The sequence below is a fragment of the Ochlerotatus camptorhynchus genome, unplaced genomic scaffold (assembly GCF_037179485.1).
Source record: "Ochlerotatus camptorhynchus isolate MF236.1 unplaced genomic scaffold, CSIRO-AGI_Acam_v1.1 ptg000023l, whole genome shotgun sequence".
NCBI lineage: Eukaryota > Metazoa > Arthropoda > Insecta > Diptera > Culicidae > Ochlerotatus > Ochlerotatus camptorhynchus.
Window position 1 is genome coordinate 125,618 of NW_027040515.1, and position 26,537 is coordinate 152,154.

At 40.8% G+C, this 26,537-nt stretch overlaps 1 protein-coding gene across 1 annotated transcript in view; it reads left to right on the forward strand.

Annotated features, from left to right (window-relative positions):
- The window catches only part of LOC135706916 (uncharacterized), a 133,797-nt gene that overhangs the window by 24,922 nt on the left and 82,338 nt on the right, over positions 1–26,537 (forward strand). Inside the window, exon 2 of the mRNA XM_065228602.1 lies at positions 25,401–26,380. Coding sequence (XP_065084674.1) covers positions 26,303–26,380 — 78 coding nt within the window. The 5' untranslated portion in view covers positions 25,401–26,302. The remainder of the gene's footprint in view (positions 1–25,400; positions 26,381–26,537) is intronic.

The window sequence follows — 26,537 nt, forward strand, 5'->3', positions numbered from 1 at the left end:
TTTGAGCCAAACGTCAAATTAAATAGTTATTAATTGATTAAGAGATTGATAATCTTATGGCAAGATTAAGCAACTGTATTGTGGGCAACACTGTATTCTGTATAGTATAGACTGGGATGCTCCTAGTGCACAGCTAAGCTCACGCTTTTTGATATTTAAAGAATTTACGAGGTTGAAAACGTTTTCTAAGTAGGAATTGCCCAAGAAATATTCGTTAAAGCTTGCCTTATAATCAATCTTTTTAATGTGTCTCAGAGCCCAATTGTTGCACGCACCATTTCCTTTTAAATTCTATTATTGCACACTTTGTTTCTAATTATTGCTCACCCATAAAATATTGATAATTTTTCATCAAGAATAGTCCTTCTGTCATTCTGATAAACCGTAACTCCCAGGTATATTGTGCTCACGGTATCAGTTATTTTATTTATTTTATTAATCCGGTATACGTCGCGTACGACCTCACTCGTAATATCGATTGGACAACGTTCAAGACCGCGATAGAGGAAGCCGTGTCGTCGGTAGAAGGGCTTCCACCGTTGGAGGAATATAACTTCCTCTCCAATCTGATCTTGGACAGCGCGCTTCGAGCTCAAACTCGGCCGGTTCCAGGAACGTCTTTGCGTAGGAAACCTCCTTCCCCTTGGTGGGACCACCAATGCACTGAGGTTTATCGTAAAAAGTCCGACGCGTTTAAGCTTTTCCGGAAACGTGGAACACCCGTGTATTTCGAAGCGTACTCGGCTCTTGAACGCGAACTCAAGAGCCTCATCAAAGCCAAGAAACGCGGATACTGGCGGCAATTCGTGGACGGATTATCGCGCGAAACGTCGATGAATACGCTTTGGAACGCGGCGCGAAGGATGCGTAACCGGTCTTCGAACAACGAGAGCGAGGAGTACTCAGATCGTTGGATTCTCAAGTTCGCGCGAAAAGTATGTCCTGATTCCGTGCCGCCACAGATGATTCCTCGCGAAACGACGAATTCTGTAGACGAGATCAGCCAGCCTTTTTCAATGCTGGAACTCTCACTCGCGCTCCTTTCGTGTGGCAATTCGGCTCCGGGGGCTGATAGAATCAAGTTCAACTTGTTGAAGAACCTCCCAGACGTCGCTAAGAGGCGCATGTTGAACTTGTTTTGTCAGTTCCTGGAGCTCAATATTGTTCCGAATGATTGGAGGCAAGTGAGAGTTATAGCCATTAAAAAGCCTGGAAAACCCGCTTCAGATCATAACTCGTATCGTCCCATCGCGATGTTATCGTGCATTCGAAAATTGTTGGAGAAAATGATCCTTTTTCGCCTCGACAAATGGGTTGAGACGAACCACCTACTCTCAGATACTCAATTTGGATTCCGTAGGGGCAAGGGAACGAACGACTGTCTCGCGTTGCTTTCCACAGAAATTCAGTTGGCTTTTGCTAAAAAAGAGCAAATGGCTTCCGTATTCTTGGATATCAAGGGGGCTTTTGATTCAGTATCCGTTGAAGTCCTTTCAGACAAACTCCACGCTTGTGGCCTTTCTCCATTAATAAATAACTTTTTGTACAATTTGCTGTCAGAGAAACATATGAGCTTTTCTCATGGAAACTCTACAGCTTCTCGATTTAGTTACATGGGTCTCCCCCAGGGCTCATGTTTAAGCCCCCTTTTGTATAATTTCTACGTCAGAGGAGTTGACAATTGTCTAAGTGACAATTGCACGTTGAGACAACTTGCAGATGACGGCGTAGTGTCTATGACAGGGCCCAAAGGGGTCGACCTGCAAGGACCCTTACAGGATACCTTGGACAATTTGTCTACTTGGGCTATTCAGCTAGGTATCGAATTCTCCACGGAGAAAACTGAGTTGGTCGTTTTTTCTAGGAAGCATAGCCCAGCACAACCAAAGCTTCAACTTTTGGGTAAACCGATCACTCATTCTATGTCCTTCAAATATCTTGGGGTCTGGTTCGATTCAAAATGCACCTGGAGATCCCACATTGAGTATCTGAGACGAAAATGCCAACAAAGGATCAATTTTCTCCGAACAATTACCGGAACGTGGTGGGGAGCCCATCCGCAAGATCTTCTAACGTTGTACCGGACAACGATTTTATCGGTTTTAGAATACGGTAGTTTTTGTTTCCAGTCGGCGGCAAAAACTCACATCATCAAACTGGAACGTATCCAGTATCGTTGTCTTCGTATCGCGTTAGGATGCATGCACTCGACTCATACGATGAGTCTAGAAGTGTTGGCGGGCATGTTGCCACTATCGGATCGGTTCTCGGAATTGTCCCTCAGGCTCCTCACCCGTTGCGAAGTTATGAACCCACTGGTAATCGAAAACTTTGAAAAGCTTCTTGAGCTGAACCCTCAAACTCGTTTTATGTCATTGTACTACGTGTACATAACACAGGATGTCAGCCCTTCGCAGCATAATCCCTATCGTGTTTGCTTCTCCGACTTCGACAGTTCTGTTCATTTTGATTTATCAATGACGCAAGAGATTCGCGGAATCCCAGAGCATCATCGTTCCATGATTGCTCCGTCAATTTTCGCTGCAAAGTTTGGCCAAGTTGATTCCGCAAGATCGTTCTTCACAGATGGATCACTAATAGAGTCGTCCGCTGGTTTTGGTATTTTTAACGAATTTCATAGCGCCTCTCGAATGCTTGAAGCTCCTTGTTCCGTATATGTTGCTGAGCTGGCGGCAATACATTATACGCTAGAAACGATCGCCTCACTTGCACCAGATCATTATTTTATTTTTACGGATAGTCTCAGTTCTGTCGAGGCTATTCGCTCTATGAGGCCGGTAAAGCACTCCTCGTATTTTCTCATGAAAATACGAGAGCTTTTAAGTGCTTTATCTTTAAGATCTTTTGTCATCACCTTTGCATGGGTCCCATCTCATTGCTCGATTCCGGGCAATGAGATGGCTGACTCACTTGCTAAGGTGGGCGCTATGGAAGGCGATGTTTACGATCGACAAATCGCCTACGATGAATTTTTCTTCATTTATCGTCAACAGTCACTCGTCAGCTGGCAGAATAAGTGGAGTGAAGGGAGTTTGGGACGATGGCTATTCTCGATCATCCCTAAGGTGTCGAAGAGTTCTTGGTTCAAGGGGTTGGATGTGGGTCGAGACTTCATTCGTATGATGTCTCGCCTCATGTCCAATCACTATTCGTTAAACGCTCACTTGTTCCGTGTTGGGCTAAAGGACAGCAATCTCTGTGAATGTGGACAAGGTTACCAGGACGCAGATCACATTATTTGGTCTTGTGCTGAGCATCGCGGAGTCAGATCTGAACTGTACGATTCCCTTCGGGCTCGAGGTAGACAACCTAATGTTCCAGTTCGGGATATTTTGGCTAGACGCGATCTGGAGTTTATGAAACTCATATATGTTTACTTTAAGAATATTAACATTAGATTGTAAGTTTTATTAACCTTGTGTTTAGTTTGTATTTTGTACGTGTGGGTTTTTTTTTATGTTTGTTTTCAAGATGAATAGAAATTAGTTCATGTTTTAGGATTAATTAAATATTTGTATCGTAAACCACATTTCAAACCTCCCTCTCCCTTTTCCCATCCAAAAAAATTGTGAATCCCCCCCCCCCCCACTAACCTCGAGACAACCGCGAGTATCCGGTCCAGCTTCTTTAACTTTAAATATAAGAAATCAATAATGTATAACAAAAATGATAATTCGGCTCTGTAAAGTTTATTCGATTGAGCCTGTACAAATAAAGTAATTAATAAAAAAAAAAATTAATCCGGTAAATCATGGAAGAAAAATATACGCAGCAGCTGCAGCGTCGCATACCTTTAAGGCCCAAACGCAATGTGGGCGGAAGCGGAACGGAAACGGAAAGTTTGACAGTTGTCACTAATGACATCAAGATGCCTAACCGAAGTCGATTTGGATCTAACTAGTTTTCAATCCGACAAGTAGGCTTACACAGATCGGGCTTTTCCGCTGCCGTTGCCATTCCTCTTCCGCCGTCATTGCGCTTGGGCCTTTAGGCGTTATCCCCGTAAACTGGGACCAAGCGTCTAAATACGATCCAATGATTGAGCATCAATGCTTTTCCTTTAAATTTGACATGGTTGATGGATCTATTTTGCAATAGATAGGTGGATAAAAGAATAATGAACATTTCTCTGTAAAGATTACTTAAGTTAATTGAATTTTAAGCTAGTTATAACAGAAGATTATTACCTGAAAAATTGAGATTTCACCTGAAATCATATGTACAATTTCAGCAATAGGGTAAATGTTGGCTTCGGCACCCATTGACTGTTTTCGGCAACCAAAATGTAAACGTTAATTTCACTATGTTTTCCCATCAACACACTTCCCTGAATGTATTCAAACGATTCTTTAGTCTTTCAGCTTCAATCTGATTATATTTGTATGACCGATCAATCCTGTAATGCCAGATTTTTCTTCAAATGAAGCATACGCACTACAAAATGGGGTTGATTTCGAGTTGCCGATAATAGAACAGCTGGTTAACACGCAGTTCTAATGGGAAGGTTGCCGAAGAAAAAGAGTCTGCCAACAATAGTCACACTCACCTGAGAAGTTTGGAGCGTTGTAAAAACGCTTTAAAACCGTTTTGAAAAATTCTATCGATTGGAATGGATAGAGAAGCAAGCAGCAGATGAATGTAAATAAACAGACACGTCATATATGAGCGTGACGCTGAGAAAATGCTAATAGCAGTGCGGACGCTGCTTAGATTGACGAGAATACGTAAATTCCCCTATATAAAACAAGTTTAATCACAATATTTCTAAAACGAAGAATTTTTATCATTCTGCAACATGTCACCATGATTGGTAAACGTCCTGTCGATGGATAAGTGCTGCACAGTAAATACTGTGAAGTGTGCAACAATTGGCAACTTACCCTATGTGATTATGACCCGAACAAAGGGTAGAGAATAATAACTGTTCAGTAAACTGGAGACTTCTTCCCATCTAAATTACATTTTTGGTGGTGCGAAGGGTTTCAGGAATCGCCATTGATCTTTATTAGATCCTGAGAATATAATTAATCCATTCCAGCGTGTCGTGATAATGTTTTGAGGCATGGTTTCGCATACATTTTCATATAGGGTAGGTGCTTCTGCTCTAGAATTCGCCCCTTTGCTAGAACATTGTCACCTTTATACGGAATTTTGTGAAAAGTTACTTTATTTCTAAATTTTCTTAATCGATTCAGGTGGTAACAACACCGACAAACCGACATGACACTTGACTTAATTCTGACTTATGCCCGAAAATCGTAAACAGCAGATTTACATGTGCAGTGATCCAAACTGTCAAAACCTTAGCATTTTTTTTATCTAGATAAAAATAATTTGTCGATAATAGATCAGACACGAACCAATTCATAACTGTTGCATGCGGGTTCATGGCTTAGCTAAATATATCCCGTGAACACGGAGCCAGATGTCAGTAGTGTGCTTATCAAAAACCACTGCGATTTATGTATTAATTCTAATAAAAGAAGATCTACATTTAGTTTAGGAAATTCTGTTAAATGTTACGTTTAAAAGCATGATAAATCATCGGAGGAGGGGAGGGGGGATGGTGGTTGGTTAATATTTAGCAGCTGAAACTCGAAAATCTATCCTGAAAAAAGCGCTTTACCTAACACAGATTTCAAAATCGAATTCCATCTGGTCTCGCCGAATGGTGCTTATTCAATCACCGTGTGTGGTGGTGTCCGGTCGGTCGTCGCGTGGCATTGAACATTGTTCTCCGCTACACAATGAAAGGCTGCCCGAAAGAGCCCTCGATTCACCGAAGAAAGTGGAAGAAGCCGCACCGCTACTGATCGGATTCAGTAGCTCTTCGTGAGTCGCTGTGGGCTATCTATGCCAAGCGCGTCACCCTCGTTCCAAACAACATACAGCTCACCAGCCTCTTCTGTATTGAACACCCTTATAGCTCAGCATTACTCAACCATCAGGACAAAACGGTCCTTTTCAGGACCACCATAAATTATTGTTGTTAAAGAGATAATTTTCATTGAACGTTCACTCGCCTTGCTGCCAGCCACATCACCCCCAAAGCTCTTTGATAATGTACCCAGTAACCAAATGTTAGTGGTCAAATGCGTAACAGTATTGAAGTGGTACATAGAAATTCTCACAATGACCGAATACCACATGACCTTGTCAATTAACCAGAAACAGTTCGAATTAAGGCAAGTAGAAACGCTAGAAAAAAGTAAAAAAATCTCGAATTTATATGATTGATCGCAAATTTAATTTTCTCGGTATTCTTTTCGGAATTATCTTGAAACTATCTGCAGGATTCACTAGAAATTATTCGCAGAGATTTCTTGGAATACTCCCCAGAAATATTTTGGAATAGTCCTCAGAATTCAATATCCTTGAGGATCTTCTCGGATTTTTTAATACTCTCCGATGAGCTCTTTTGAAATTCGTGTTAGAAGTCCACTGGAATTATATTTACAACTATTCATGATTTTTTTCTCTGAACACCTTGGAACTGAAATTCCTTTAGAGTTTCAGAAATTATTCCCGGAATGAGCTAGAAATTATCCTCGGAATTCGCTTGAAATTTTGCCTAAAATCCCTTTGGAAGTTCACTCAAAATTTGATTTTCTCGGTATTCTTTTCGAAATTATCTTGGAACTATCTGCAAGATGCACTAGAAATTATCCGCAGAATTTTCTTTGAATTCTCTCCAGAAATATTTTGGAACTGTCCTAAGAATTCAATATCCTTGAGGTACTTCTCGGAATATTCTAGAACTTTTTTTTTCTCAAAACATCCTGAAATTCCCCTAATGTTACAGAAGAATTTCCTCTGTATTCTCCAGAAATTCTTCCCGAAATGATCTTGAAATTATCCTCGGAATTTCCTTGAAATTTTGCCCAACATCCCTTTGGAATTTCATTCAAAATTTGATTCTCTAGATATTATTTTCAAAATTATCTTACAACTATCTGCAGGCTTCACTAGAAATTATTCGCATAATTTGCATGGAATCATCCCCAGAAATCTTTTCTTTTGGAACTTCTCTTCAGAATTCAATACCCTTGAGGTTCTTCTCGGAAGTCAAGTTTAAGTTGTCCGTCCATTCACCAAAACATTGCAGTTTTTTACCAGAAATGTTCAATAAGGCTTGCCCCTCCATTTACCAGAACTGTACAATTTTGACATCAGGAATTATCAATTCAGCTACCCCCTTCATGCAGCAGATTAAATCTTACACCAGAAATGTTCAATACAAACTTGCCCCCAGAAAATTTAACGCCAGAAACATGTACACCAGAAAATTTTACACCAGGAAATTTCAATTGACCAGAACGATGCAAATGATTCACCGTTAATGTTCAATAAAATTGTTCTCCAATCTTCTGATTGGTGCAGATTTCCTTTTTCCATTTTCCACCAGACATTTTCAATATAGCTTGCTTCTCCTATCATCAGAATGTTGCAGGTTTTCCACCAAATAAAACTTGCCCCTATTTGGGGCTGTCCATAAACTATGTAGACAGTTTAGGGGGGGGGGGTCACAATTATCCACGGCCCATACCAATTTTAATTTTTTTTTGTATGGACAATTGTCTACGCAGGGGGGGGGGGTCAAGAATCCCAAAAAAACTGTCTACGTAGTATATAAACAGGCCCTTTTCAGATTTTTCAGCATAAATTTTCAGTAAAGCAGCTTCCCTCCAATCATAAGAATGGTGCAAATTTTACACCAGAAATTATAATTTAAGTTTGTTCCTCTATTGAGCAAAAGGATGCAAATTTGAGACCAAACATTTGCCGAAAAGCTTGCCCATCCATTCACCAGAACGGTGCAGATTTTCCTCCAGAAGTTTTCAATATAGCTTAATTTAAATAAAGCTTGTGCCTTTATTTACCAGACCAGTGAAAGTTTTCCACCAGAAATTTTCTGTTAATTTCATTTATTAGAGCGATACAAATTTTGCACCAGAAATTAATTTTCAATAAAGCATTCTCCTCCATTCACCAGAATGGCGCACCAACAATTGTCAGTGAAGTTTGTTTTACCATGCACCTTTGTGGTGCAATTCTCAGGCACCAGAATGGTGCAAATTTTTCACCATAAATTTTCAATGAAGCCAATGAAGCTTGCATTCATCAGAACGATGCAAATTATGCACCAGAAAAATTAATAAACATTGCTTCTACATTCACCACAGTATTGCGAACGTTTCACCAGAAATATTCAGTTAAATGTGCACCTCCAAATTTTAAGCGTGATTCAATTTTTCCACCAGTGTTATTCATTTTGATTAGTCCCTCCATGATTGACGATATTTTTACACCAGATATTCAATAAAAAGCTTTTCCAGCCGGCGCCGGTGGTGTAGTGGGCTTTCTCACCCCAATGGGTCTGGGTTCAATCCCAGCCGAGGTCGGTGGGATTTTTCTGAGGCATAAAAATCTCTGGTCGCGTCTTCCTTCGGAAGGGAAGTAAAGCCGTTGTCCCGGCCCATGTGTGTTTGAATGGGTGCGATATCCTACGCAGGTGTGGAAGCTGCCTTCCTGCACATTCGATTGCTGTCAATGGATGGTAATCGATGACCGTCGGTGATTGGCACTAGATTGCGAAACAGAAACCGACGTTAAATAAATAAAAAAAAAGCTTTCTCTTCGATTTACCACCACGAAGGTGAATTTTTTCTACCTTAAATTAACCCTCTTCGTTTATCCCTCCATGAACCACCTTGAAAAAAAAAAATTACAACAGAATTTTTTTGTATGCACCACTGTGGTGAAATTTTTCGACCAAAAAATTTCAATGAAGTTTGTCCCTTCATGCACCTTTGTGGTGCAATTTTCAGACACCATCTCAAAGGAATTGACGCAATAAAAGGTTTTCAGTGCCCTTATAGTATGAAATGAAGTTATTTTACCTTCAAATCAAGTTATCAAGAAAACAAGTTATTTTATATCGTAATTTTGAAATGTGGAAGCAAACATCTTCTTTATAAAAGAAGGGGAAATTGCCCCACCTTGCCCCACCCTGTGCACGCCAGTCACTCTTGGATACAACCTCTTACTTTTTATTAATAAATTGAAGAAAAAATATATATCGGCTCCGTAAAGCTAACGCGATTGAGCCTTGCAAATAAAAAAATCGTTTTTCCATAACGTGACAATAGCTGACTTTTAGGGATTTCTTTATTTTACACATTTTCGTATTTTGTTCGTACAATTTATACCTTTTTTGCCATTTAGGCGTTTACCAGGAATGTTAACTTCCTTAGACTATGTTGGCGTTTAAGTCCACTTTACAGCATAAATACGATTTTCGCATTTTAATACTCAACTTGGAGCTTTTGAGTTTATTTCGGAGTTTAAAACAATTTGGTTTATTTTAATGCCAATCTAGCCTTTTTTCAATCTAATTTTTGCTTGTTTAGTCGACTTAATTAAGGTGAGTTTGTCGTTTTTAGAATTGGTTTTTGAAGCCATAGTTTGGTGCATTTAGGAAATTTTTGGACTTAATCTATTTAGGGCCTGTTCATAAACAACGTAGACATTTTAGAAGGAAGTTTGGCAAATTTCTACGGTCCATACAAATTTCCGCGGGGGTAGGGGCTAGGTCTAAAACTTCTCAAAAACGGTCGACGTAGTTTATGAACGTTTTTCTTGAGAAAATTTATGTGTAAACACATTTTTTCTAAGGCCGTTCGCAAGGCTGAGTTTCAAAATTGTTTCAAAATACTCGACAATTATAAAATTTGAAACTGTCAAAAATGAAACTGCAACGCACAGTTTTAAAAGGTGTTTGGTATTGATCCCTTCATATGTGTGCGTGTGCAAATTTTGTTTGCTTCGGTGATTTTAGTACGAACGGAGAAGGTGATTCTGATTCAAGGATGTTTCCTGTAACAAGATGATTACAACAACGTTATCCAGTGTCAGGTAACGAGTTCGAACCACGATAAAAGGTCCCGGAACATGCAGGGTGGTCACTGTACCAGGATGTCTTGGAAAAATATCCAGAGATGTGATGAGCACCTGAGGGTGTTTACAATAATTTCTGAGACAGATATCACGTGAGAATCTCTGAGAGACGTTATTTGAATTGTTGGACAAGTGAAGATCTTCAGAATCGTACTTGATCATCCTGAAGTATTGAAAAAATATTCTGAGAAGTTTTTAAAAACCTATGAGCACCCGAATGTCTTTGGAATAATTTCTGAGACACCTAGTATCATGAGAGAATCTCTGAGAGGCGTTATTTGAATGTTGGACAGTTAAAGATCTTCTGAATAATAGTTGATCATCCAGAAGATATTTTTGGAGAGCTGATCTGATCAGATCTGTTCACCGGAAGGTCTTTGGTATAAGACGCAATTTGAATTGTTGGATACCTTCAGAATAGTACCTATTTAGCCTGAAGTCATGAACAAACATCCTGAGCAATTAATGAAGATCTCTAATCACCTGATGCCCTTATACATCCCATAACCCTATTTTGTACTTGTAAGTTAAATGAACAGGTTGTAAATTATGTGTTGACACCTAAAACCTGTTAATTTCACTTTCAGAGAGTCACAATCACCGATTGTATGATCGAGTGAGTGAACGAATGAGTGAAAATGATCCACCATACAAACTTGACCCTGTCTAATGCTTAGTATTGCAGCTTTTGACGGAAGTATTGGATAACAATATACAGAGAAGTGCCGTTATTTGCGGATGGAGTTTTAGCCGGTATTCCTTTTTCCCAATTCCTAGGTGCGTGATCTTTGGCAGTAAGAATACTGACCGGAAATGTTATTTTTATTACTAAAAAACAGGTATTAAGGAATCCAGAAAAAAAAATAGAATACCGGCTTAAACTCCATCCGCAGATATCTAAGTAGGCTGCGTGATTTTTTCGTGAAAAATTAAATTCTAATTTGAAACAATTAGTACTGTGATACGAAATTCCGGAAAACAGCAGTTTGTTCCCGCTGGCGCTGACACACAGCCAAATTATATTTAAAAAAAAATCAATTTACTGATGTTCATTAAATACGCGTCAATCAAGTTTCAACACATTATCAGTGGTTTATTAAGTATCGCGGGGCTTATCGTGCTTCGGAATGCTTGCGTTCTTGAAATGGACTATTGGATCTGCGGTAGAGCTATCACCTACTCCCGGATTCAAGCTTCTTGCAGTGATAATACATAATTCCAGGTAGATTTTATCCATATTACCACTGCCAGACAGTGGGAGTTGGATTGTAAATACATAACAGCGAATATTTTTGTTATTTTACACACATGTGACGAAAATTACCGTAGCAGACGAAGTTTCGCTTTACCCTATAAAGTGTGGTAAACACTACGCTATTGATGCTCTATGCCTAGGGAAGTTGAGAACATTTTCTATTGGAAAAGTACCTAGATCAGATCCTAGTCCTACGTCTCCAATGTAGTCTTACTTTAAAACTTCGGCTATAGTAACTAGACTAAGAGAGTTCTCATGAAGTGGCACTTAAAGTTCGGTGATACAGCAAGACCAATGGAGCTACCTCACCAATCCTGTGCTGAGTTGCCCAACAAGTCCTTCGAGTTGCTTCCACTACACATACTGTAAAGTCGTTTCACAAGTTCAATTGACCATCAGTTAGCAGTATGTCTAAATCCTATGGAGTTGAATAACAAGTGTCGTGTGAACTAAAATTTACCAATAGCCTCAAAGGTCGCAAGTGAGAATCTTGACTGTACTTCGTGCTAAAGAATTGAATTGCAAACTCCCCAACCCATAATCCATAAATGAACCTCCGCCAATCGGATGATCGCAACCAGCAGATCGCCGAGGCTTTCAGCGCTTAGAATAAAATGATCGACTAAGCTGCTGCAGGTCAATGGAACACAACAAGTGACACGCGTGCACATTTACGTGACTTGCGGTGCGCAAATGGAGCAAAATACCTCCATCATCACAGCACGTCATCGGCTGACACAGCCACCTTCCCCTGTAATGACAACCCCGGCTCCGCTTCTTCTCACATAAACGCATAAAGCTCCTCCAGTGGAATCGCGCATGTGTACTAAAGTGAATGGAATGGGTGATTTATGCCCTTATTTCTCCCAATCTCCCATGTGCTCCATCAATGTGCACCGCACTTGCCGTTCCTTACACCGGTTGATGCAAAATACACATTTTTCAGCATTAGGATTCCCAGCTGTCAGTGCTATGGTATAGTAGCTGTCGGGTGTCTTAAACGGTTTTTGTTCATACATTACACATTACGCTCAAAGACTCCACAATAAATGGACAGTCAGTGTTTGCGAGCGCAGGGTACATTCATCATTACGACATTGACTAGTCAGATGGATTTAGCTCTCGAGAGTAAGTCACTCGGCATAGCCTGTCTACTTATTGATCCCTTTTACAGACCAGCCGTAATTGAAAGTCATATTTAGGTACTTGCAGCAATTGCAATTAGATCACCGAAGGTGTTGAAGTTCAAAGGCGCACACATACACATACACACACACACCGTCGCGATCTTAAGTCGGGTCGCCGTGATGCGAACTCAACTGGAACGCGACTGGAACGGAATCCAGCCGTCCGTCCACCCGCGATTATATTGGACGGAGTGTGTCAAAAAGGAGAAAGTCATATACACACAAACACACACGTTTTTATAAGGAAATAACAAATTAAGTCACTTGAAACAACAGCGTGCCGGTGACGACGACGGCGACGGAAGACTGAAGACACTCGTCTCGTTAAACTATACTATTGATGCTGCACGCTTCAGTGAGGAGAAAGAATTTTTGAGGCGTCATGTCTTGTCTGCCATGACCAGCTGACCCCCAGACCCGGATCGTGTTTGGATGGGAGCTTCTTAGAACTAAGCTGTTGATGACATATTCCGCTCAGATGAATGACAGTAAATGTGTACCTAAAGTTTAGAAAACTGTCGTGCCAATTTGGAACTAGTTATAAACAGAAGAAGATGATCATGCAGAGGTGAAATTAAATCAAAGATCTCTCTCACTCATGTATCCTCTGCACCTCCGTTGAACCGATTACATTTTGGTAGGGTGGCCACCGATCCGGGAAAAGCGGACATTTGAAAAGTAACATGGAAATCCGGGAAAAACTCGGGAAAATGATGGGAGAACCGGGGAAAATCAATCAACTCTCATCAGAAATATTTCGGAATTCTCCTTAGAAATCCATTGGAATTCTCTTCTGGACTGTCCTTAAGAATTTATTTTAAATTCTTCCCAAAATTCAATAAGTATTCTAGACAGTAGTTAATAACAAACATCTTAAAAGTTTTATAACCATAAAAAATCTTCTAAATCTTTTACATTTTTTCAGGGCTAAATCTGGAATCCTGTTTTTTTTTCTAAACCTCACCTTTTAAGTATTGCATTTTCTATATTTCGTGATTTTCAAGAAAGCACTAGCTTCTTTCATCAATATCTTCGAAACAAATAAAGCTATAATTAACATTAAATTAACATTAAATTACAATGTTTGTAAAACGGCGCCGGTGGTGTAGTGGCAAGCGTGATTACCTCTCACCCCAGCAGGCCTAGGTACAATCCCAGTCGGCGCCGCCGGGATGTTCTGAGGCATAACATCTCTGATCACGCCTTCCTTCGGATGGGAAGTAAAGCCGTTGGTCCCCGGTTCATGAGTTGATGGGTCGATAGGTAGGGTCCAGGTGTGGGAGCTGCCTTCCTGGCACGTCGGTAGCATTGGTGCTCAGCACGGAAAACAAGATCGACGGAAAAAACAAACCATAGAAAAAAAAAAAAAAAAAAAAAAATGTTTGTAAGACCCCCTTCTGTCCGGCAAAATTGAAATCATGAAAATCAAATTAACATTGTAAAGTCTGTTCCATTTAGATTTTGGCCGCACAAAATAGGTCATTTCTCCAAGGGGAAATAAAGTACAAAAACGCTAAAGGTATCATTTTGTAGGACTTTTATTTAGTTTTAAGGGAAACATGCAAGAAAAAATATTCGTCAGCTTTTCGGATGAATTCATCCGAAAAGCTGACGAATATTTTGTGTTGTATGTTTCTCTTAAAGCTAAATAAAAGCCCTAAAGTAAAAGTTCGAACTTTTCGCGGAATACCTCTCATCATGTCTTGCACAATGCACAGTAGTACTGTCAACCTCATCTACCATCCTTTTCCACCACTCATCCAAATCTGATGGTGTTTTGATTGTTTTGCCACATTTCTTCAATTTTCAATAGGACGAAAATCTGGACAATTTGGTAGATTGATACTTTTCTCAATACAATCGACATTATTCTGCTTATAAGGCGGCTGTAATGGCAGCTGGCTAAGTCAGGCAAGAACTTTACGGGACCTTCGTGTGATTGAATGAACAGCAAAATTATGTTCTGGAGACACTCCTCCTTGTATTGTTGTCCATTCATAAACGCTCCAGTGATGAAAACCTTTGTTTTCTTTCCGCAACTGCAGATGCCTTGCCAAATCATCAACTTGCGAGCGAATTTATCTGCAAAGACAAATTTGAATTTATCCGGAGTCCGGAGCATCCCCCTTACGTTGAGCAAAGTAAATTTTTTGGCCCGGGATTTGTCCAAAGTCCATTTTTACGTAAGTTTCATCGTCCTTAAAAATACATCCGTCGGAACTTGCTCGTACAGCTTCCTTGCACGGTTTTTGTTTCAGCATCCTATTGGGATATTTGCTAGCATGGTACGACCGGAAACCTTCTCGCATACAGATTCGCCGAACTGTACTGTGTGCTTATGACCTTCGCTCGTAGTTTTCGGTCACATGTTCCACTTCTACGTTTGTTTTGTTTTGCACGATCAAATGTTAGTGTTTCCCGGTAACGTTTAAGCACGGTATTTACAGTCGATTTTAAAAATTTGAGAGCCTTTGCAATCATTCCTCCTGACCACGTTGGATTTTACACGTAAGTGTGCAGAATTTTTTCACGTCTGTCACGTTCCATCTTCGATAACTTTTGAACAAGTATCCTGATAAAAAATTTCACTACTAAATAAACAATCCTTCCGGATCAAAACGCGGGTCAGTTTCTTGCTACGACAACTAGAGGCGCTACAGTAATTAAAAAGAAGCGGTCAAATACTAACTTAAAATATTTTTTTGAGAAAATTAGGCAAGGAATCTTTTTTATGAATTATGAATTTATTAGGTTTGTACAGTGTTGCCAAATATTTTATATTTGCGTTTAAAAAATTAAAAAGCAAATTTCTCAGAATGGGTGTATTTATATTTCCAATTTGACAGCACTATCGGGTTCCTCATCCTTTTTTACATAATTAAACATTTATCACTTACCTTACCAATCAGGCTAAGGCCTTGTTGTCCTCTGCTGTCCGAAGAAGTCGTCTCCACTCTACTCGATCCATGGCCACAGTTCGCCAGCCTCGTAGTCTGCGAAGGGTCCGCAGGTCACCTTCTACTTGGTCGATCCACCTTGCCCGCTGCGCGCCTCTTCTTCTTGTTCCTGTTGGGTCGCTTTCTAGAACCATTTTCACTGGGTCGTCGTGCGGCATTCTTACGACGTGCCCAGCCCACCGTAGTCGCCCAATTTTTGCAATGTGGACGATGGATGGTTCTCCCAGCAGCTGGTGCAATTCGTGGTTCATTCGCCTCCTCCACGTTCCGTCATCCATCTGCACTCCACCGTAGATGGTACGCAACACCTTCCGTTCGAAAACACCAAGGGCGCGTTGGTCCTCCACGAGCATAGTCCAGGTCTCGTGGCCGTAAAGGACCACCGGTCTAATCAGCGTCTTGTAGACAGTCAACTTCGTGCGGCGGCGAATTTTATTCGACCGGAGCGTCCTCCAGAGTCCAAAGTAGGCACGATTCCCTGCCATAATGCGTCTTTGAATTTCTCTGCTGGTATCATTTTCGGCGGTCACCAGTGAGCCCAAATACACGAACTCATCGACCACCTCGATTTCGTCACCGTCAATCTGAACTCGGGGTGGGAGGCTAACATTGTCTTCCCTAGAACCTCTTGCTTTCATATATTTTGTCTTTGATGCGTTGATGGCAAGTCCAATCCGTCTAGCTTCAGCCTTCAGTCTGATGTACGTTTCCGCCATCATCTCAAGGTTCCGTGCCATAATGTCAATGTCATCGGCGAAACCAAGGAGCTGGATGGACTTCGTGAATATCGTGCCACTCGTGTCTATCCCAGCTCTTCTGATCACACCTTCTAACGCGATGTTGAACAGCAGACACGAAAGTCCATCACCCTGCCGTAACCCCCTTCGAGATTCAAAGGGACTCGAGAGTGTCCCCGATACTCGAACAACGCACGTCACTCGATCCATCGTCGCCTTGACCAATCGCGTCAGTTTATCCGGAAATCCGTACTCGTGCATAATCTGCCATAGCTGATCTCGATCGATTGTGTCGTATGCGGATTTGAAATCGATGAACAAATGATGTGTGGGCACGTTGTATTCGCGGCATTTCTGCAGAACCTGCCGAATCGCGAAAATTTGGTCCGTGGTAGCGCGGGCACCCATGAATCCCGCCTGGTATTGCCCCACGAACTCTCTTGCATATGGTGACAGACGGCGGCATAGAATTTGGGAGAGTACCTTGTAGGCGGCGCTCAGCAGTGTGATCGCGCGGTAGTTGCAGCAATCCAACTTGTCGCCCTTTTTGTAGATTGGGCATACGACACCTTCCATCCACTCCTCCGGTAATATCTCCTCCTCCCAAATCTTGGCAATTACCCAGTGCAGCGCTCTAGCCAGTGCTTCACCACCGTATTTCAATAGCTCACTTGGTAGTTGATCTACACCAGTTGCTTTGTTGTTCTTCAGCCGACCGATCTCCTCCTCAACTTCTTGAAGATCAGGGGCCGGTAGCCTGTCGTCTTCTGCGCGTGCTCCAAGGTCTGTTGCCGTGCCACCTTCGTTTTCTGCTGCTTCACCGTTGAGGTGCTCGTCATAGTACTGCTTCCACCTCTCAATCACCTCACACTCGTTCGTGAGAAGGTTACCGTCCAAGTCCTTGCACATATCGGCTTGCGGCACGTAGCCTTTGCGCGAACTATTTAGCTTCTCGTAGAACTTCCGTGTGTCGTTTACGCGGTACAGATTTTCCATCGCCTCGCGATCTCGATCTTCCTGCTGACGCTTCTTCGTTCGGAAAACCGAGTTTTGTCTGTTCCGCGCTTGTCTGTATCGCTCCACATTCAATCTCGTGCGGTGTTGCAGCATTCTCGCCCGTGCTGCATTCTTCTCCTCTACTAACAGTTTGCATTCGCCGTCAAACCAGTCATTTCTTCGGTCCGGGATTGCAGTACCTAGTGCCGCTACAGCAGTACTACCTATGGCTGAACGGATGTCCCTCCAGCCATCTTCAAGAGAAGCTGCGCCAAGCTGCTCTTCCGTGGGTAGTGCAACTTCCAGCTGCTGCGCGTAGTCCTGGGCAACTCCGGTGTCCCGTAGTTGCTCAATGTTGGGTCGTGGCGTTCGACTTCGACGTGTGTTATGCACCGTCGAGAGTTTTGAGCGCATGCATACTGCAACTAGGTAGTGGTCCGAATCTATGTTCGCACTGCGGTACGTGCGGACGTTGATAATGTCGGAGAAGAATTTCCCGTCGATTAGAACGTGATCGATTTGGTTTTCTGTGTGTTGGTCAGGTGATCTCCAGGTGGCTTTGTGGATATCCTTGCGGGGGAAAAAGGTACTTCGAACTACCATACCCCGGGAGGCTGCAAAGTTCACGCATCGTTGGCCGTTGTCGTTCGATACGGCATGCAGGCTGTTTGGCCCGATTGCCGGTCTATACATTTATCAGCAAAAAGTAATTTGGGTATTTCTTGAGATCAGTCTTGTAAGTGGTCACCTTAGTCGACATATTTTCTGTGATAATCGACTGCCTTTGGTTTCGACACTTGCCATACAAGCTATCAAATTACAGTACCAAACTAAAATGTCATATTACAGGCTCTGTCATACGACACTGTTGTCGACGACCGTCACGAACGTATGTATTTTAGTTTTTCTCATAATAAGAACTGCTGATGTTGTGCTTGTGTGAATTCTGAAAATAGCAAGCCACGATGTCCTGGTAATAACATTTCTGACCAGAAATCGTTCAATTTACAGCAAACTGAGGAATTTGAACAAAATCACACATGTCGTATGATAGTTATTTGAATTATTTCTTTATGCACGAATGTTGAAATCAGACTGTCGCGCATGAGAACGAAGCGAGTGTCGTAAAAAACGTCAACAGTTTCAACCCCTGCTTGCGATACAGCATTTTGAAGCAAAGAATGTCATAAATTATGCGAAACAATATTATTTTCAATTACTTTTTCGCCCGCTATTCTAAGTAAATGAGCTCATTTTTCTCGCCTACTGTTTGTACAAACAGACATAGCACTCGTAAGCTGTTCATCAAACACGCATTTAACGGTCAATTTAAATGTTTTTAGTTGGTAGTACCACCACTTGTGGTGTGCATTTGACGCTTACACACTACCGCCATCTGTTCAGCGTGATGCCCATCGCAGTATACTCAACAGATAGCGGTAGTGTTTTAGCTGCGACGTTTTATAGTGAAACATATTCAATGTGTTATGTCTGTTTTTCTGTGATAAATTGTTGACAGTGTTGCCTAAGATTGATTTCACATCTAAAATAATCAATTATTAAGTGGAATTAAATGGAAGATAACCTTTTTTTGCTGTTTTATTTAGCATTCCGCTAACAACCCAATTTCATTACTTCATTATGATGGCTACCAAGCCTTTGGGAATTTTCCTTATTAGAGAGTTGTATAGATTTTTCTCCTTTAGCTTACTTAAATCTTTGGTTTTTATTAGTTAGGTAGGTTCCGATTTAACACATTGTAGTTTCATTTTTATACCTATGATCTTGACTTTTTTACCTAGGGGATGAGTACTTAAGGGGGTTAGATTTTGATAAGTTCTTTAGTGGGAATGACACTGATGAAGACTGCACATTGTACTCGAAATACGTATCTGTCATGGATACCAAAATTAAGTGGAATTAAATGGAAGATAACCTTTTTTGCTGTTTTATTCAGCATTCCGCTAACAACCCAATTTCATTACTTCACAATCAATGCAGTATTTTGTGGGTATAAGTATTTGATTTAAATATTTGATTTGATAGCACCATCGCGTTCCACAGATTTTTTTACCATATAAGATAGATTAAGGGGTTGGCCAGTGTAGAAGCTGAAAAAAAGAATCAATTTCGCATTTTTTTTTGGTGAACAGAAACACATTTTATTGAAAATATTTTAATAACATTTTCCCAAATTTTGATTTTTGAAATGTGCAGCGAGGTGGCGCTGCAGTCGTCTAAGTGATAGCAACCCCGGCGTGAAGCGGTTCGCGAGAACAAAATGGATAAAAGTTTCATAAACTTGAATGTTTAAACTAGATCGATGACCTTGACAAATGCCCAAAAAATACTCTTTTACAAATTTATGGTGGTTGAGTAATGCTGAGCTATTAGGGTGTTAAACACAGATGAGGCTGGTGAGCTGTACCGTATGCGTGATAATGTTTGCACCATTAAGCAATGTCAAAATTAAAAAAAATTCTCAAAAATTTCGTTTTCGAGTTTTTTTTTATTTATTCAAAGGGGGGATGTTTTTCAGAGTCTTAAACTATATTAATCATCAATCGAGTTTCCACTTGCTGCAATTACGGCCTCCACACGCTTCCGGAATGCACGGCAGGTTCTAATAATGTAGTCTGGATCAATTTCACTCCAGATACGGGTCAATGTTTGTCTGCTGTACTCGGGTGGCGTTTAGAACAGGCCTTGGCCTTCATGACGTGCCATATTGAGTAATCCAGCGGATTTAGATCGGGGCTGGATGGCGGCCACATATCCTTCGCCCAGAACGGAAGATGTTCCGGCAACCACTTCTGAGTGCGGTTCGAGGTGTGGCACGGAGCCCCATCTTGTTGAAATACAACATTTGGCTTCGGACCGTACTGTTCTTTGATCCACGGAAGAACATACTTACTTAAAATCCCGATGTAGACCTCCATCGGAAGCCACCAATCCATACACCATAACGCTAGCAGGATGCTTGGTCAGATACACGTTCTTGTGCTCGTCGGTCACGTCTTTTACCGGAAGAGAACTAATATACCGGTCGGTTCTGGAATTTGATACGGGATCGACGGTGAACAGGATTACCGGATTTTTTTGCATCGTTCGACTCGTAGCTCCCGGATGCGGTTGGTAATCATGTGAGTTTTTTTTTCGTGCCCTCGACTTCGCCCCGCAATCTTCCTTTACGATCTTCCGTGCCGTAAAGTCACTGATCCCGTGTTCCTTTGCCATTTTCCTTATTGAACGCACTGGATTCACCCGAATCTTCCTTTTGATAGCAGCGATAACCCTCGGAACCCGAGCTGACTTCGGACGACCTGTGGCCACCTTCGCGGATAGTTGTCCTTTCTTTTCTCGGTCTAAAACCCTTTTGACGATCCACCGGGACACTCCCACGGCGATTGAAATGTCTTTTTGCAACATTTGCGCGTGGGACAAATCACGAATACACAGTAAATCATTTTCACAGCCTACTACGATATGAGCTATAGGTTACGTGCATGCAAAGAAAATCAAGGCATTGTAAGCACAGGTGAAACGGGAACCTTATTTGTACGATGGTACAAACATTATCACGCATACGGTATGTTGTTTGGAATGCGGGTGACGCGCTTGGTATAGATGACTCACAGCGACTCACGAAGAGCTACTGATTCCGATCAATAGCGGTGCGGTTTCTTCCTCTTTCTATGGATGCTCATGTGGGCTCCCGCTCGCTGCTTGCAGGCAGTCTTTTGTTGTGTACTGGAGAACAATGTTCAAAGCCACGTGCCGAAAGCACTGCTGCTGCTGATGCCGACGACCGGACACCACCACACACCGTGATTGGAATTGAATCCGATCAACGGTTGAGGCCAGCTTTGATAGCTAGCTGCTTGCGGGGAGCCATTCGTTGTGTACTGGAGAACACCACCACTCACCACACGGTGATTGAATAAACACCATTTGGTGAGAATTCAACTTTGAAATCTATGTTAGGGAAATCGCTTTTCGCAGGCAATTAGTGATAATTTTAATTAGCATAGCAACAATTGTGACATTTTGAAAAATGATAAAGTCTTAATTTTAACAAATGCGTAGGAATTATTCTGATGGATTGGTGATAAAATTATTGAAATTGGTTCAGGGGCAGCTGAGTTATTATCGTTCAAAATCTTTCATAATTTTGTTACATTTTACATTTTCGATTTTCACAAAGTGTACCCTCATATAGAAATCACAGACGTAGTGCTACGTCAATATAAATAAAATTAACTACATTTTGAAACAAACAAAAAACACATTAAATACATTTGGGAACAAAATCTCCATTTAAAAATTCATTGGGCAGTTATCTTCTGAAAACATTAACATTTTTTTGGAAATATGGAAAATATCGTTTGAGTTTTAATTATTTCTATCTGTATAGAACGCTGTTTCAAGATTAACTACATATGGACGTCCATACGTATGATCAAAACTTTCTGATCCAGTAGGCTATTAAATATTACTGTCACAATTTTTCAAGCTCTCGGTTGGTAGATGAGAAGCAAGGCAACATTCAAAACAGTTCGCATAAGTTACTTTTGCGCACGATTATTTTAGCTAGGAAAAGTTGGCCGTTATGTTACTTAACTGCATGACGAAAAAACCCGTATTATGATGCGAAGTTACAAAAAAAAAGTAGTATGCGAGCAAAATGAGTTCCTTTACTTAGAAGAGTGGGCGAAAATAAAATTGATAAAAATGTTTTTTCTCATAATTTTTAGGATTCTTTACTTCAAAATGCTGTATCTCAGGAAATATTTATTAAAATGACTTTTTGTCGATAAGTGTTTCTTAGGTAAAAAAGTATGGGGAACACGATGGTGCTATCAGAATGGAGATCTAAATGTATTTATTTGGAGAAAATTCCGTTTTAATTAATATGAAATATTTAAATATTTGCCAACACTGTACTAAAATAATACATTCATATTTAGATTTTCTTTTTTTTTATTAAAAAATACTCCCTTGGACCGACAGGTGCTTCGATTCGACACTAAAATTTGGATTCATAAAAGTTAAACCAAAATAAACATCTCCTCCAATGTTGGTCCAAATCGAAAGAGGTCAATTTCACCCCTCCCCTTGGTTAGTTTTTGCACCTTGCTGTTGGTGGGCGGTCTTAATTTCATGCTTTATAGTGGAGTGTTGGAGACGGTAGGTTTATGGCCGGCGTTACTGGCTCATGCCGCGATAGAATGGTGTCATGGGCAGGCAATGGGGATTACTAAGCTTCCCCTCTCTGATAAACCACTGCATGAGAGAACCAAAGATCTAGTCTAGCAGTGATAGTATCACACTTGTTACTCCTTTAATTGAGAGCCGCGTCGTAGTACGCTTACGTATAGGCACTGACGTTGGGTGTGATACTGGCGGGTTTTGCCGCAAATCACTCTTATTTTATTTATTTTTACGCAGATAGATTTATTTGGGTTTGCAAGAGAATTATACTATTGAAATATTTCAAAAAGTGCCCAACGGTGCTCCTTCTATTTACGTAACAAGCTTTCATTGTTGTTTTCGTTTAAGTATTACTCAGGAAACAATGTTAAACATCATTTTTGTACATGGTATTGTAACTAATCTTATATGTGCTTCATTTTGATTTGGGATAAGTGTTTGAACTATGGCTCGAGATTTCCACTGTGGTGTGCTTCTATTGTGACATACCCATATGTATTTTTGTGGTACGACATAGTGGAAACGTGAGAGCGTAATTGGAGCATACACCCTATATAATTTAAAAATCAGCTAGGAAACTAACTTCAAAATGAAGCATTTTAGTCACATGAAGGTGTTACCTTGGTCGAAACAAGATATAATAAATAGGTATAGGTCAAAATCAAAAGTACTTGAACCACGTTTAATTTTAGATTAGTGCAGGTGCTTAATAAAGCATGGGTTATGCTTGATTAGGTGAATTAAAGCTTTTAATAATTTATTAAATTAGACTAATGAGAGATCATAATCATCAAATGAACTTAAATAAGAAACTTCAGAAAGTCTAATGACATTAAGTAGATTAACAAAAGAATTAGGATGCGGGGGGTCCGCTTAGGAAGGCAACTAACCTTTAAAGTTGTAGAATAAATCTTCTTATTTAGTCTTGAACTTTAAAAAGAAAACGCAGGCAGACCAATAGCATTTAGCAGATTAACAAGTAGAGGAATAGTTTAGGAAATAAGCAAAAGTACAGGTATGTGACAATTAATAGCTTTTAAACTTTTGGAGGTATTGTATTCCCCTGAGTTTGTTGTACTCGATTACTATAGTATTCTCTCAATACGCGAAATCTCTTATATATGCGGTTAAAGCATTTGAGTCAACTTATTTATTAGTGTTCAAGTTCTTACATTAGTAAACAGCAGTCAATGTTAATCTATGAACTAAACCATACGTAAAATCGATCTTTCCTTATGTGGTATTGATGCATGTTTAACTTTTCGCGGCTGTCGGAATCAACGCGCCTACTTCTACGGAGCTTACGCAGAAGTGATTCGCAATGCAGTAGAGCTCACCAAAAGTTTTTTTTTTTTTGAGCTTCTGTATTATAGAATTAGTTCGGTACGGTCGCGAAATCTTGAAATGATTGATACGTGCGGTAAAATAACTAAATTGAAACAAAGCTCAACAGTAAAATAAGTAGAATATTTAGGGAGGAAACCAAAATTAATCAACTTGCCAACATAGGCTCTCACATTTATTTTGGTGGCACTCTTTAAATGATAATAAGCCTTTTTTCTATTTCGTTCGAAACGGATTTACTTACTCAATCGGTTTACTACGCGGATGTATCTACGCGCACACGTCACAGCATTTTTTCTATAACTATCTTGAAACAATACATATGGAATCCAGTGTTCAAGCGGCCAACATAGGCTAGTCCTTCTGCTGTATTGTCAAAGATAGAAGCAAAATTTATTCAAATGGGTCAAGTCTTGAAAATTAAGCTGTCACGCAGCTCCTGCTTGATACCCAATAAAAAAAATCGGAAGAGGTCAATTTCACGTGCTGCGGAATGTAGAAAGCCTGCAAAAGTCAAATTTGAGCAAGGTACGAATCGGGTTGATCATCTCCACAAAAGGTAAAGGAGATGATGAACCCGATTCGTATTCGAATTTGTTGTTAAATCACACCGGGAAAACCGGGAATTTCAAAATTAAAATTCACTGGTCACCAGGCTTGCTTCCACTCACTTGCTATAAAAATTGTTTTTCGCAATTATGAAATCATTAGATATTATAATAATAGTTAGTAGTTGTAAGTCACAAGATAAGGTGACTTACTCTGAGTGAACGCTCACGAGTCATAAATTCGCTGATTGTGACGCACTGAAAGCGAAACTGACAGGTTTTATGTGTCAAATACATACCTTCCAACCTCTTCTTGTTTCTGACAAGAAAAAACTTTCATAATAGCATCCAATGATTCCATAATTCCGAAAAACATTTTTTATAGCGAAGTGAGTGGAAGTAACCCTGCTGGTCACCCTATATGAGGGGTTTGGTGCCATAGTGGTGACCGTTTTTGTTTACTAAGCACATGATCGTGGGTTCAACCCCTTTTATATTATAGAGTTATTGGTGGCACTCCGCTTCATATCTTTACTGGAACACATCTCTTCAATTCAGCGTATTTACCATTTACCAAAACGATCCTTGCAGCAAACTCTATTATCCAACAGTCCTTTGATTTCTCGTAGAAGTCACACGTGTCAACACATTGTCTTTATTGATCCGCATTCGGTCGCGGTGTTCACTATGACATTATTCTACGTCACACTGATTGGAAGAGTTTGCATTGATTGATCTTTCAGTGACCGAGAATAACTATTTTGTTTCTGCGATGATCGCGCGTGACCGGATCCATGCCTTTCCACAGGCCGCGTTGCGTCGCCTCACTTGACTCTGAGCTCAAATTCAATGTTCTGAAAAGTCATCAAAACACTGTAAGACGCATCTGTGCGGAATGCAACCCACGCCAGTTTGACATCGCCGCATGCGATCCTCCAGAGATGCACTTGTGGCAGCACTTCGCGCGTGGACAAATAGGCGGTTAATTTATGGGGTTTAATAATTGAAACAATTGTGTGAGTTTATTCTCGCCTCTTCTTCGCCTCGGACCGAGCTCCGTCCGTTCTTCAACGTGCCCATATTGAAACAATGACAATAAGAATCTACACACGAGCCCGCCCTAATGTGATTTGCATTTGCGTGTTCTAATTCTTACCGATTTTGTCCTTTTGTTTTTTTTTTCGCAGATTTGCCGCAGTAAATCTTCAGGAAAGTCTTTGCCTCATGCGGCGATTGAATTATCGAGCAGAACTTCGATGAAGTCATCAAACCGCGGTACTTGACCAGTCAATACAGCAGTTGAACTTGCGTTGCACCGCGCCAGTCAGTGGTATCGCACAAGTCAGACAGCAAGAAGGGATGTGAAGTGGTGAAGTCGAAAATCAAATAAATAAATTTATTATCAAATCAGGTCAATTTGTATTAAGATGAAATATTGCGTTGAGTGAGAGTGCGACTGCTCGTCTTCGTTGTCGTAGAACATAGAGTGGGTCTACGCGAATGGCGATGCTGTATCAGTAGTGACGAAGATGTGTGAAAAGTAACTCTTGTTTGCATATAAGTAAAGAACGCATCATCATCAATTCAAGGGTGAAATCGCTTCGGCACTAATAAGCAGTGGCAATAATCATCATTGTGAATATCATATTACTACACACATAGAGTGCAGTGTGCAACTGCAGCTGATCTGATCGAAATAGAAGAAGAAGCCGTCTGGTGTTGGCGGAGATCCGTGCATTACAGTTTACTATATAAAACAGTGATAATACAGAGAGAGAGAGAGAGAGCCTGCAGTGAACCGGTTCAGCAGAGCTTGGAGCGCGCGCGAGTGTAAACAGAAATTATACTACTGAGGCTACTGCTACCATCCGATCAGATGATAGGAGTGCAATAAATCAAACCGAAACTGTCAGCAGGAATTGGATTTTCGAACCACGCCGCATCGGCTCTTGGAGAGTGCGAAAGAAGAACTGAGAAGCCGCCCGCTGAGTGTTTTGTAGGTTGCCGGCAAATTGGCAATTGGACATAAATCTCACTCCAACCAGTAGTAGTAGTAGCAGCAGCAGCAGCAAGTAGTAGAGCAGTGAGGATGAAGCTAGCCGTAGCCTGCCTGATAACGCTGGCGGTGCGGTGTGCCCTGGCGATTCCACCCAAGTCGGAACCGACGGTGAGTGAATGGTTTATTTTATATTTTTTGACAATTCTATCATCCAGCTGTTCGTTCTTGAGCTGGTCAACAATATATTATTTGGCATGAATATGTGAAATTCGAACGGAGATATGATAGTTAAATACGATCAGGGTCAGGCTGAATATCCAAATGG